The 12669-nt window shown below is 36.3% G+C and overlaps 2 protein-coding genes across 3 annotated transcripts; both read left to right on the top strand.

The window, feature by feature from the left end:
- The first annotated feature begins 939 nt into the window (after positions 1–939).
- LOC116108630 (E3 ubiquitin-protein ligase RGLG2-like) lies at positions 940–6913 on the top strand. 2 transcript variants are annotated; one of them, XR_004124661.1, is made up of 13 exons: positions 940–1108; positions 1890–2161; positions 4017–4101; positions 4177–4317; positions 4404–4517; positions 4616–4713; positions 5143–5222; positions 5297–5402; positions 5503–5630; positions 5730–5907; positions 6126–6182; positions 6264–6400; positions 6848–6913. XR_004124661.1 is itself a non-coding variant. In XM_031394876.1 (12 exons), exons 2-12 carry the CDS (start codon positions 1913–1915, stop codon positions 6342–6344), a joined length of 1317 nt encoding a protein of 438 aa, XP_031250736.1. In that variant the 5' UTR covers positions 940–1108; positions 1890–1912; the 3' UTR covers positions 6345–6606. The 2 variants fall into 2 exon arrangements, 1 of the variants encoding a protein (XP_031250736.1); XM_031394876.1 differs by lacking the exon at positions 6848–6913 and having other exon boundaries at positions 6264–6606.
- Positions 6914–8058: 1145 nt separating this feature from the next.
- Positions 8059–9855, top strand: LOC116108692 (aldehyde oxidase GLOX-like). The gene has a single exon (XM_031394930.1). It carries the CDS (start codon positions 8059–8061, stop codon positions 9754–9756), a length of 1698 nt encoding a protein of 565 aa, XP_031250790.1. The 3' UTR covers positions 9757–9855.
- The last annotated feature ends 2814 nt before the right edge of the window (positions 9856–12669 follow it).

Raw genomic sequence — 12669 nt, 5'->3', positions numbered from 1 at the left:
TCTTTGGCCCTAACCAGTCGGTAACGACAGCCAACAAATAGTCGTCGTTGACCATAAACGACGACCATTTGTTGGCTGTCGTTGACGAGCAAATACGGCCAGATCTGGCCGTCAATGGCCAAATCTAGCCGTAGATCTGACCTTTGCCAGCCATATCGGCACACGAACGGCAAGATCCAACCGGTCATGCGTCGATACTACAAATCCGTCCACCCTCCGGTGGTGGTGGTCGGCTGTCCGTATTTGAGGGTGGGTTTGGGGTGTTTTTGTTAACTTTTAATGTTTTATTATAGGGGGTGTTTTGTAAATAAACAAACATAGGGGTTATTTTATAATTTATAAATCCTACATTGTAATACCTCCCAATTCAATTTTTTTTTAACTTTTTTTAAAAAACTTTTCCCAAAAGCACAAAATTGTGAACCAAACGAAGCCCTAGTCATTCCATTATCCAGTGGGGTTCTGGTTCTGGAATATGATCCTTTCATGATAAAGTTGTAAAAGGAGGAAGAAAATGACAGCCACAATAAAATCTATTAATAATTGATAATTTAATCAAAGATTCTTTTCATTGATTCCAATCAATTTTGACGTCTGTCTAAATTTTCATTAAAAGAAACGAAATTGACCACGTCCAAACTCTATATTCCTCGCCAATGTTAATTATCTTTTTATGTTCTAACAATTATTTTTCATACTATTTCGACCCAATAAAAGTCTTGGAATCTAAGGTTAAAAGGATTATTTACAATTTTCTGAAAATCATTATCTAAGAAAGTAATAAAACCATATATTATATAAATAATTAAATACTTTATTATAAGACATGATAGCTTAATACATAAATTATGGGCCAAAGGAAGGAGAAGACTAGAAGAGACAACTGGATTACGGGTGTCAGTTTCGCGTGGACAAAGACAGAAACACTCAAAAATCAAAATTATGGATTATGCAAATCAAACGAAACTTCCTCGAAACAGCCTACACCGGTTACTTTTACCTACTTTTTAATATATCACGACACCACTTTGACATGGCTATTTCCGCCCATTGACACCCACTCTCAACTCTTTACCCTTGTTGCAGAACCTTACAAAATTTCACTAAGGTATGTCTATCTCAACTTATATTTATCTACAATACACTTAGATTTTCCCTTTCCGTTTCCTCTGTTTTAACAAGTGTGTTTATTTCAACTTTCATTGCTTTTTCTTTTTTCTTTTTTTATTATTATTATTTTTTTGTTGGAAATGCCGAAATGGTGGTGAAGATCTGAACTCATGAGAAGCTTAGTTGGGTATTCAATATTCTTGTTGAATTTGGAGTTAAACATCATGGGTATTATCGAAGTTAGAGGAAATGCATTGTTAGGTTATGTAAGGACTAAGTAACCAAAATTTTATCTACTGTTATTTGCAGTAACTGCTCGATGACCAAACTTTGCAAAGCTTTGATTAAATGTACAAACTTTTTGGAGTTTATATTGCGTAAATTGTGGCATTAAGATGCTGTATCGTTATTATACATAGCTGATTTCGCTTCTAATGGTCTCGTTTCTTGTCTTTAATTTCTTGCAATGTCTAAATCCAATTGTCATTTTTTTTCCTTCGTGTCCCCACATTTTGACTAACTGTAAATTAAAAAGTTTTCTGAACCTTGAATTTTCGATGAGGGAGCAATGCATTTTAATATTAAAAAACGACATTTATATTGATATAAGATGATTAAGTAGTTTTCAATTACTTTTGTTGTCATTAAATTATGTGGTAGATTGCGTCGTTGAGATTTTCATTTCTGTTCGGCTTGTGTTTTCATGGTGTTGAATCTGCTTCAAAAGGTCCTTTCAGATAATCTCTCTTAATTATGTTTACATTTGCTTGATATTTCAGAATATCTGTCAGTCAAAGAGTTGATGGGTGGGATACTTTCAAAACGAACAAGTTCTCGACAGTCTTCTTTCGGATCTAGTTCACATTCATGGAGTCATCACAACTATCCACCACCACCATATGCTCAACCGTATGCTCAACCAAACCAAGATTATGTGCCGCAGCAGCATTATGCGCCCCCTCAAAACAACTATGGTCAGGCCTCTGAGTCAAAAAGGAAATTGGAGAGGAAATATTCAAAGATAAATGATGATTACAATAGCCTTGAGCAGGTTAGATAATATTCTTTGTTTCTTGGCATATCTAAATTTGTATTTGCTAGATATGAACAATATAGGCTATTTCCATTCAGAGTGCACATAATACTCATTCTGGGAAGTGTTCTAAGGATCCATTTTTTTAGAAGTTGAATTTGTCCCACATTGCCCCAATAGTGGGCTGTTATGGTATATATAAATGATTGGGCTCCCTCCTTCTTGGAGCTAGCTTTTGGGAGTGAGTTCTACCCAAACCCACTTTATCATGGTATCAGAGCCACGTTTGTTTCTCTCCCCTCTTTGGTTGGGGCGATGATGGGTTTAGACCCCGGCCTTGCACGCCGAGCGTGAGGGAGGGTGTTAGAAGTTGAATTTGTCCCACATCGTCCCAATAATGGGCTGTTATGGTGTATATAAGTAATTGGGCTCCCTCCTTCTTGGAGCTAGCTTTTGGGAGTGAGTTCTACCCAAGTCCACTTTATCACATTTCATTAAGGATGATTTTTTACGCTTTAATGCCATTTCTGACTTTAAAGTTATTGACATGAAAAGTCCATTTGACATTTTGTTTTTCCTTATGTTGTAAAATTGAGGATCTCCATTTGTTATTACTGTTATAATAATCTGTAAGCTTCTTGACAGCATGTATTAAGGAACTGAGAGTGCATTGGAATCTTAGTTGTTGTTAGTGATGTAACTATCAGCAAAGAGTTAGTAGAGCTCTTAGTATTGCTGTAAGTAAGTATAATTATGATTTGACTCTGATTTGTTCATTAGTAGTTGGTTTCTTTCAGTGGTCAGGCATTAATCTGGCTTGCTGTAGTGATGAGTGGTTTTCCCATTGTTTTAGAGAGTCAGAGACTGGTCATTTGAAAATAGTTTGGATACTGGATTTGGTGCTGGGTCAAATTTTTGGCTGAGGACACTCAAATAAATGTTCACTACAGCAGGTGGCAATTATAATATATTATTAGTGATATTGTTCGTTTCAGCCTTAGTTTTTTTGTGCTAAGCGTTAAAATTATTGCAAATCAACATTTCAATCCCTCAGTATCCCTGAACTGAATTTTTCTAGTTGATGTGCACTAATATTTAGAGTTATCCTGTAAAAATAACTTACTGTGTTGTTGGAATAACTTTTCAAAACCATGTTTTGTCTCTTAGCTGGTATTTGTTGTTTGGACCAGCAATGGGGCACTTTTGCATGGACTAAATGATGTTCAAACTACATACAATGCATATTCTATTCCTGTTGACTATGAATAGACATATGGATGTTGAAATTAGTAGGCTTTTGGACAACCTTGGACATCTGAACTGCTATTACTGTACATTGCCCTTTTGTCATTGACTGTGGAGTTAGTACCCTAAACATTTTGATAGTTTTCTTATACATTTTATTGGTTTATTTACTATCAAGCACATATGTTTTCTTTGGATGAGATAATGAAGCATTGGGCATCTCATGGCAACTGCCTTATTGGTATTGAAGACATCAATTTCTGCGTTATGTATTTATTTACCTTTCGTGGAGAATAGGCGCAAATCTAAACAAATGAGGTAAATTTTTTTATGAAATAGTTAATTACATAGGTTAGGAGATAAGTAGGTTTACTGTTAAATGTACTAATTTTGTTGTTCTTGTTACATTCACCATGTTGTGGCCTATTGATGTTTGTTCCAGGAGAACATTTAATTAATTGCTTGGCCATACATAAATCCATTTCTTCATGTCACCCTTCCTTAGAAATAGGATGAATTTGAAAGTTGTTACTTCATGCTGGACTTTTATCAGTGATGCTGATTTCAATTTTACTTCTTTTGTTTGTGACCAAAATGACTTTTTCTTGGAACTCTTTTGTATCCACAGGTTACTGAAGCACTTGCACGTGCTGGCCTGGAGTCTTCAAATCTCATTGTTGGTATTGATTTCACAAAGAGCAATGAGTGGACAGGTTTGACCTTGTTAAAATGCATTGAAATTCTTTTTTTACTTATTGTAAAACATGCTCAACTTGGTTTGATATTAGGTGCAAGGTCATTCCAGAGGAGAAGTCTACATCATATTGGAGATGATCAAAATCCCTACGAGCAGGCAATATCTATTATTGGAAAAACATTGTCTTCCTTTGATGAAGACAATTTAATTCCATGTTTTGGATTTGGAGATGGTATTCTTTTTGAAGTGGTTTGGCATTGGATTTTTGTAATATTTTTTCCTAGTTAATTGATTTAAACTGCTACTGTGAACTGGCAGCGTCAACACATGATCAAGAAGTATTCAGTTTCTATCCAGATGAGAAGTTTTGTAATGGATTTGAAGAAGTATTGAGACGATATCGAGAATTGGTCCCTGGCCTAAGACTTGCAGGTTGCAGTTTGATTCAATTATTTCTTATTGTATCCAACTTTTTTTCTTTTGCTGATATGTTGTTTCATTTTTCTTTTCACCTTATCTTTTCTTTACAGGACCAACATCATTTGCCCCTATTATTGAAATGGCTATCACTATTGTTGAGCAAAGTGGTGGCCAGTACCATGTTTTACTGATAATAGCTGATGGACAGGTACATTTGACTGTGTGAAATTCATGTCCAAAATTTTACATAAATACCCATTATCTATTAAATCTGTAACATAGTTTCTTTTCCATTTATTTTTTCCCAAAAATAAAAAATTGGGGTTTGGGGCTGGTTGTACCCTTAAAGTAACTGGCTGGCTGTGTAACTGGCTGCACAAATTTTTGTACCACAGCTATATGAGCCTTGGCATTGAACTATTGAGGTAGAATTAGTATATTGCCACAAAACCACCAATTGCTTTGGTGCAAGTAGTTACAAATATCAATATGTTAGCCAAAACTTAGTGGTGCTGAGTGAAACATGCGACTACATCACCATCCTGGCATGTCAACTATCAGTTTGTGCATCCTTGCCATACCATTGTATTGTGACTTTAATCTCTGCATGTATATTAATTCCACTATGGGTTTACAGGTGACAAGGAGTGTTGATACTGAGCGTAATCAACTAAGCCCACAGGAAAAAAAAACTGTTGAAGCTATTGTGAAAGCGAGGTGAATGTTTAGATTATATGTTTCCAACTTTTCTTTTCTAGACCAAATTTTCTGACATTTTTGCTAATTTGCAGTGAGTACCCGTTATCCATTATATTAGTTGGTGTTGGGGATGGGCCATGGGACATGATGAGGGAATTTGATGATAACATACCTGCTCGAGGGTTTGATAATTTTCAGGCAAGTATATCCAGATCGCAACTAGTTTTCCAGTTTCTTCAAGTTTGTACCTTGTATGGGCTCTTCTGTTTGCTTTGAAAAATTATTTTTCCTTCTGCAGTTTGTGAATTTTACAGAAATTATGGCAAAGAATGTTGACCGGTCCAGAAAAGAAGCTGAGTTTGCTCTTGGAGCCTTAATGGAGATACCGTCTCAGTATAAAGCAACACTAGAACTTAATTTGTTGGGGTAATAATCTTAGTGTTCTAAATTAAGCTCGTGGGAATTTCACTACCATGGCAATGGGCTGAATTTAATTGCTATTTGTTTTCTTTTCGTGCCAATCAGTGGTCGGAGAGGGAAGGGTATTGACAGGGTTTCCCTTCCCCCACCTCAATATGGTTCAGCTTCTTTCGGCACCCCAAAAACTCCTCGGTCAACTATTTTTCGTCCAAGTGCACCTTCGGGTAGACATGATACAACTTTTGGCACAGCTCCATCTGCAAGTTCTGCATCTGACAATCATGTATTTGAATTCTTCTCATATTTTCCCTCTAACCTCCTTTTGATCTTTTCATATAAAACCGATGAACTTTCAGTCTTGATACTAGGGCTTTTGAGTAGCATGATTGCGACATAATAGAATAATAGAAAGTGAACTGCAGATGCCATTGAAAGAAAACTTGATTATCATTAATTTTTCAAGCAATTAAATAGCCTTTGAACTTTCATGTGATTTGACAGGTTTGCCCTATTTGCATTAGCAATCCTAAGGATATGGCTTTTGGTTGCGGACATCAGGTAACATTTCTATGCATTTTTCTGCTTGTGTTTACTGGGAGTAGTTAGTGAAATATATTTACAAGACTTATGGATTTACAGACTTGCTGTGAGTGTGGACAAGATCTTCAATTATGCCCCATTTGCAGGAGCAACATCCAAACAAGAATAAAACTCTATTAAATAGCATTACAAAGAGTATAAGTTATTTACAAGTCCCTTTTTGGGCAAGGACTTAGATGTTGGATTGTCTGGCTTCCATATCAGATCTCCTATGATGGTATGTACATAGTTCTGGCTTTTGTTTTCTCATCGAGATTTTTTGGATGTATCATTTGTCAATTTAATGAGCAGTATAAAGTTATTATCAGCTAAATAATCGTTGGATGTACATCAAGTATGTTTAATTGAACTAAATCGCTTTGGTGGTGGGTTTTAACTGTTATATTGGATTACAAATCATACATGTTATAAGTTCCCTATCTTTTAATTTGTTCATTCATAACCTACTCCTCGTGTTAATCACATAGCAGACCTAGTTTGAATTTTTTTAGTCTCATTTTCCTTTCGGTTTTAGCCAAATTTAAGGATGCCACATAGATAGTAAAAGCAACTTTGTAATAGCTGCTTTATAAGAAATGAATTTCNTAAGTTATTTACAAGTCCCTTTTTGGGCAAGGACTTAGATGTTGGATTGTCTGGCTTCCATATCAGATCTCCTATGATGGTATGTACATAGTTCTGGCTTTTGTTTTCTCATCGAGATCTTTTGGATGTCTCATTTGTCAATTTAATGAGCAGTATAAAGTTATTATCAGCTAAATAATCGTTGGATGTACATCAGGTATGTTTAATTGGACTACATCGCTTTGGTGGTGGGTTTTAACTGTTATATTGGATTACAAATCATACATGTTATAAGTTCCCTATCTTTTAATTTGTTCATTCATAACCTACTCCTCGTGTTAATCACATAGCAGACCTAGTTTGAATTTTTTTAGTCTCATTTTCCTTTCGGTTTTAGCCAAATTTAAGGATGCCACATAGATTGTAAAAGCAACTTTGTAATAGCTGCTTTATAAGAAATGAATTTCAAGAGTCAAAACTTTCAGTCGAATTGAGTGTCCTTTCCTAAGAATGCCTATTATGCTCTTAACGAGGTGTGGATGTTTGTGCAGTGACTATATTGTAATGTATTATAGTAGGGCAAAATTACATTTATAACTTAATCCCACAAACTTTCTCTCACAATCCCGACGTGGTAGCTCGCAATTGGATTTTGATGAATTTTCTTATTTGATCAATTGCGAATCAATCAATTGCAAGTTGTTATGTTGAGATTATGAGAGAGAGTTTGTGAGATTAAGTTGTAAGTCAATCTTTATTAATTATAGTATTCATACCTTAATTTTATACTCAAAGCAAGACATAGTAACCAGTTTCTATATGAAATGATTCGAATTTTCAATTTTTTGGGGAATACAATAAAGTTTTCTTTTGCTTAATTTTTGGGGTTACGTTGGTAACATTATGCTCAAATATTATGGCATCAGAGCCAAGCAATTCACAACTTCCACTACGTTCGTCAAATTACAGCCTCATGCATAAACCCGTGAGAGGATGCACACAAAGCTTCACCTTTACTTTCTTTGCAAGACAGGCGTGTTACTTAATTGCGTTCGCACAAAGCTTCACTCTGCTTCTAGTTATAGTTTGCTCGCAAAAAGACTGGTTAATTTTTTTTATTTAATTTTATATGTTTATGAGTTACACCTGAATTTAACCTGACTAGTTGTAGTCATGCCTCTTGAATGCATGGATGGCTACCGAATCATCTTTAACCAAACCAAGCTAATATAAATTAAAGTTCACAAAAACAAATCCGTCTCTCACAACCATGGCGAAGAAGGAAAACTTGCTTTTAATTATCAAATTCATGATCACGACCCTCTTCTTGTTATTGAATTTTGTTGGTTTTGGTGTAGCTGCGGGGTCGTCGGAAGGGGGCAAAGGAAGATGGCAGCTCCTTCTAAACAACACTGGGGTGGTAGCTATGCATATGGCATTAACTCACCACAATGCTGTCATAATATTTGACCAAACGGGAGCAGGCCAGTCTGGGTACAGACTTCGCCGGCGATATAATGGAGCAAAGTGCAGAGGCAACCGTGATGACTTAGAAGACTGGTCTTGCTATGCTCATTCTGTTGAGTACAGCATTTCAGACAACAGCATTAGGCCTCTAAGACTTGATACCGATCCCTGGTGCTCTTCGGCTGCTTTTTTAAGCAATGGGACGCTCATACAAACTGGTGGATATGGCAGTGGTTCACGAAGGATTCGATACTTTAGGCCTTGTAAAAGAAGCCGTTGCGATTGGAAGCAATCCAAGCGGGCATTACATGATGAACGCTGGTATTCTTCAACTCAAATACTACCTGAGAATGATCGGGTAATGGTTGTAGGAGGAAGGGGGGTCTTCACTTATGAATTTGTTCCCAAACCGTCTTCTAGAGACACGTCCATTGATCTTCCATTCTTACACCACACTAATGACAGGCATTCCAGAGGAAATAACCTCTATCCCTTCCTCCACCTCGTTTCGGATGGCAATTTGTTTATTTTTGCCAATCGGGAATCAATACTTTTCAATTATAGAATGAACCAGGTGGTCAAAACTTTCCCTCGGATTCCCGGCGATGGTGCAAGAAACTATCCAAGCTCAGGCTCATCTGTAATTCTCCCTTTGGACTACACAAACAATTTCCAAAATGTGGAAGTCATGGTGTGTGGAGGTGCAGCCTCGGGAGCTTACAGAACCGCAGAACAAGGGAGATTCTTGAACGGACTTCGCTCTTGTGGGAGAATGGTGATCTCAGGCAACAGACACAAATGGAATATGGAAAACATGCCCGGTCCCCGTCTCATGAACGACATGTTGATTCTTCCAACTGGGCAGATCCTGATAATCAATGGTGCAAAACGTGGTTGTGCAGGATATGGCAAAGCAGCAAGCCCCTCTCTTCAACCATACCTCTACAAGCCAAAGCAAATACTAGGCAAAAGATTTTCAGTCCTTAGAGCCACTAAAATAGCTAGAATGTATCACTCATCCGCTACACTTTTACCTGATGGTAGGATCTTAGTCGCCGGCGGTAATCCTAACAATAGGTACACTTTCACAAATGTGACCTACCCAACTGAACTAAGGTTACAAGCATTCGTCCCCCCATATATGGACGAGCAATATGATACCCAGAGGCCTGCCAATGTGTCAATAAACTATAATAACAGCACTTATGGTGTAACATATGGAGAAAAGTTCAGTGTTCAGTTCTTGCTGGCAAGGAGACCTAGCAATGTGGTTGAGTTTACTGCATATGCACCACCATTCACTACACACGCGGTTTCAATGAATCAGAGGATGTTAAAACTGAGGTGCAGAAGTTTGGTTAGGGTGGAGGATGGTTGGATGAGGGCAAATTTGGAGGCACCTCCATCTTCTAATGTTGCACCTCCTGGTTATTACATGCTAACAGTTGTTAATGGAGGAATTCCTAGCATATCCCAATGGGTTAGGTTCAAACCTGCATGATCCCTTTTATAATAATGGATTTTCTTTTTTAATTTTGGGTAAAGAAATTAGGGTTCTGTTGCAAAACATTTTGTAAGAAGAATTACATTGATGGTATCTTAAGTGCTTGTAGTAAGGATGTCTCTCCATATACTTCCTAAGACAATGATCAGATTGTGCTTAACTTTAAATAAGTTGTACTGCTTGCTGATATATACCGTTAAAATTCACATTATGAATGCGTCATGTAAAAGAAACAAACAAAAAAAATTATTACTTAATCCATCCTTTTCACCGCCATGCCGAACACTAATTAGCTAAAAGGTAGACTGAACATTTATTTTGTGGGTCTAGTAGTACCGTACGTGTGTATGTTATCAGTATCACTCAATAATGGGTCACCTACCAATTGCTGCATTTATGCATGCATGATTCTTGAGAGTTCTATTATATTCACATTAATTCTATCTCAAGATAAAAGAAAGCCGAGTGAAGATTCATTCTCAGCTGCCTGCAATATTCTGTTTACGGATGAAAATTAAAACTCTTCAATTCAGAAATATTCTTTCAGCAGTTGTAAGATTAAATTTTGGTAAGATAGCAACAGTGCTGCCGACAAATTAATCTCTCTCTTGGTGGTTAGTCTTCGTCACATAACGAGATAAACATGGTAGTAGGTTCTTAAAACCTCTGATCTCCCTCTAATTAAGCACATAATTATAGGGTTGACGATGATGATATCCGTGACGTTATTTAATTAATTAACTTCAGGCTAATTATCATGAACAAACCACTCTCTATCTTAATTAAGGTTGGTGGATATTATTCAATTGTAGGATTTTATTCTAACTACCATTACCTACAAATTCCAATTTCCACCTGCATTGGTTGCCTTCAATACATTCCATCAACTACTTTTTCTGTACTGTCGTCACTTACATATAAGAAAGCAAAAAGAGATAATAAGGCCACCATCCGGTCCCGTGAAGGTAGAGAAAAAAAATCACCACTCATTTCTTTAAAGGCTGCCAGTTCTGCCTTTGAAATGGCTTCAATGCCAAAATTCTCTTATGAAAGACTGAGAAATGAAGCAGAATTTGGAAAAGAAGCTGAAGAGAGGGCTTTCAGAAAAAGTAGGAACGGGTCGAGGTTTAGGAAGTTCAATTTTAGGAAGCGACCAAGTCTTAGGATTCAGGTGTTGAGAACTTTCAGGAGAAAAAGACCAAAGTTGTTCTCTAGAGTTAAAGTTTCATGTAGTAAGATTTTGAAGAGGTTAAAGGATGGGAAGGTTCATATGAATGATCTTTTTAGTGGAAATTATCTGTTTATGCAGGCCAATCCTGCTCTAAAATGTCGAAATAGATCTTTCACGGGTCAGGGCCTTCATGGCTTGCCTTCTAGCTCTAGGTACTCACTTGGAAAAATTGCTTGAATATCATTATTATGTTAAATTTCAATTGATTGTTCAATGTATTATGCGGTGTACAGGTTTTAATGTTGCACGATATGGTAATACTAATAATTTGTATTGATTTGTATATCTCTTAGAAAAATATCAACAGAACCATTATCAATATATCTCTATGTACAATCTGATAATCACAACAGTTGAGCTTTTAGCTCAAAGCTAATTGGGAGGAATTGAGAAGATAAGTGTTTTGGGAGAAACAATTGTTTCTCAAATTTTGCTTATACAAAAATGGCTAGAGGTCACCTCCTCTACTGGGCTTAAATGAAATACTTTTACAACATCTTTCTAATTACGTCATGTTATTTGAACTAAATATACATTTTACATTGAGTTAAAAGAAAATATTAAGCTAATAATCTATATGAGTTTAATTGATAAATCCAAAATATTCTAAAGCCAAAATCAAGTTTAATATTCAACAGTAATTTCATCGCATTAACATGGCGAAAACAATTCATTACATACTCTTTCTTTACTATCTTGAATACTTTTAGCCTTTATGAAAAATTTGTAAACTTAATTCTTCCCACGGTTACTTTTATCTTAAAACCTTCGCCGACACCAAATTATGACATTATATATGCAGTCAACTTTGCGCCAACCAGCAGTAAAGAACATGAGGAAAGCTCATGTTTTATTATTGGGCTTATGGCTCAAATGTATCCTCATATCTAACCAATGATCTAAGTGCAACAAGATGGGTTAAGATTCTCATTGAACTGTATCGTTACCAGCATCACACTCACTTGTCGCCATGAATCTGCAAGGTTTTATTGAGAAGTAATCATCACTAAAATACATTCAACTGTTTGTATAGGTAATCAAAAAATGGAAAAATGTGAGAGCATCTCTTCTACCTTGATCAATGTAATGGGCAGAAGTAAGTCGATACTCATGGTTTAGACCGCCGTTTCTCTCTTTCATCGGCAATCAAAGCTTCTACCAAGCTCGCCGTCACATGGAGAGTCATGCATCTGATTCAAGTCATATATGTCTCGTTGTTTTCATGCTACTCAGCGACGCCTTCCTGAGTGTGGTACGACAGCTATCAACTTTGAGTTTCAGGCAGCGCAGTAATTGAATGGTCGCATTGTATTTCCTTTTTGGTAGTCAACTCAGTCATGTTCTCCCACAATATAACAAAAAGAGTTGTTGTTACTTGGGGCTTTGCTTAGGTACACCTCGGCTCACTTTGGCCCATTTGACAATGGGGAGAACGACGTGTTCCCACCCAAGGTTTGACAAAACAACCCTTTTCCACCCATCAAGTTTCAAAATGACACTTTCCCACCCTTCGTTAGGTTCTATTATGTTTTCCGTTAATATTTTACTAAAAATACGAAAATACCCTTAAATATTTTACTTTATAAATTTTTTATTATTTTTTAATTAACCAAAAAGTCAAATTTAAAAAATTCAAAAAAAAAAAAATAGTTAACCTTACCTAAAAAGTTAGGAGTAAT

This window comes from Pistacia vera, unplaced genomic scaffold (assembly GCF_008641045.1).
Source record: "Pistacia vera cultivar Batoury unplaced genomic scaffold, PisVer_v2 Contig567, whole genome shotgun sequence".
NCBI lineage: Eukaryota > Viridiplantae > Streptophyta > Magnoliopsida > Sapindales > Anacardiaceae > Pistacia > Pistacia vera.
Note: the sequence above shows the minus strand (reverse complement) of the source record. Positions and strands in the feature narration are given on the sequence as shown.

Bases quoted from the DNA above. Each gene is read 5' to 3' on its own strand.
- LOC116108692 (XM_031394930.1), top strand. From the start codon at position 8,059: ATGGCGAAGAAGGAAAACTTGCTTTTAATTATCAAATTCATGATCACG.
- LOC116108630 (XM_031394876.1), top strand. From the start codon at position 1,913: ATGGGTGGGATACTTTCAAAACGAACAAGTTCTCGACAGTCTTCTTTC. The intron at 4,714-5,142 runs GTACATTTGACT...ATGGGTTTACAG, and splicing joins TGATAATAGCTGATGGACAG to GTGACAAGGAGTGTTGATAC. The intron at 5,908-6,125 runs GTATTTGAATTC...GTGATTTGACAG, and splicing joins GTTCTGCATCTGACAATCAT to GTTTGCCCTATTTGCATTAG.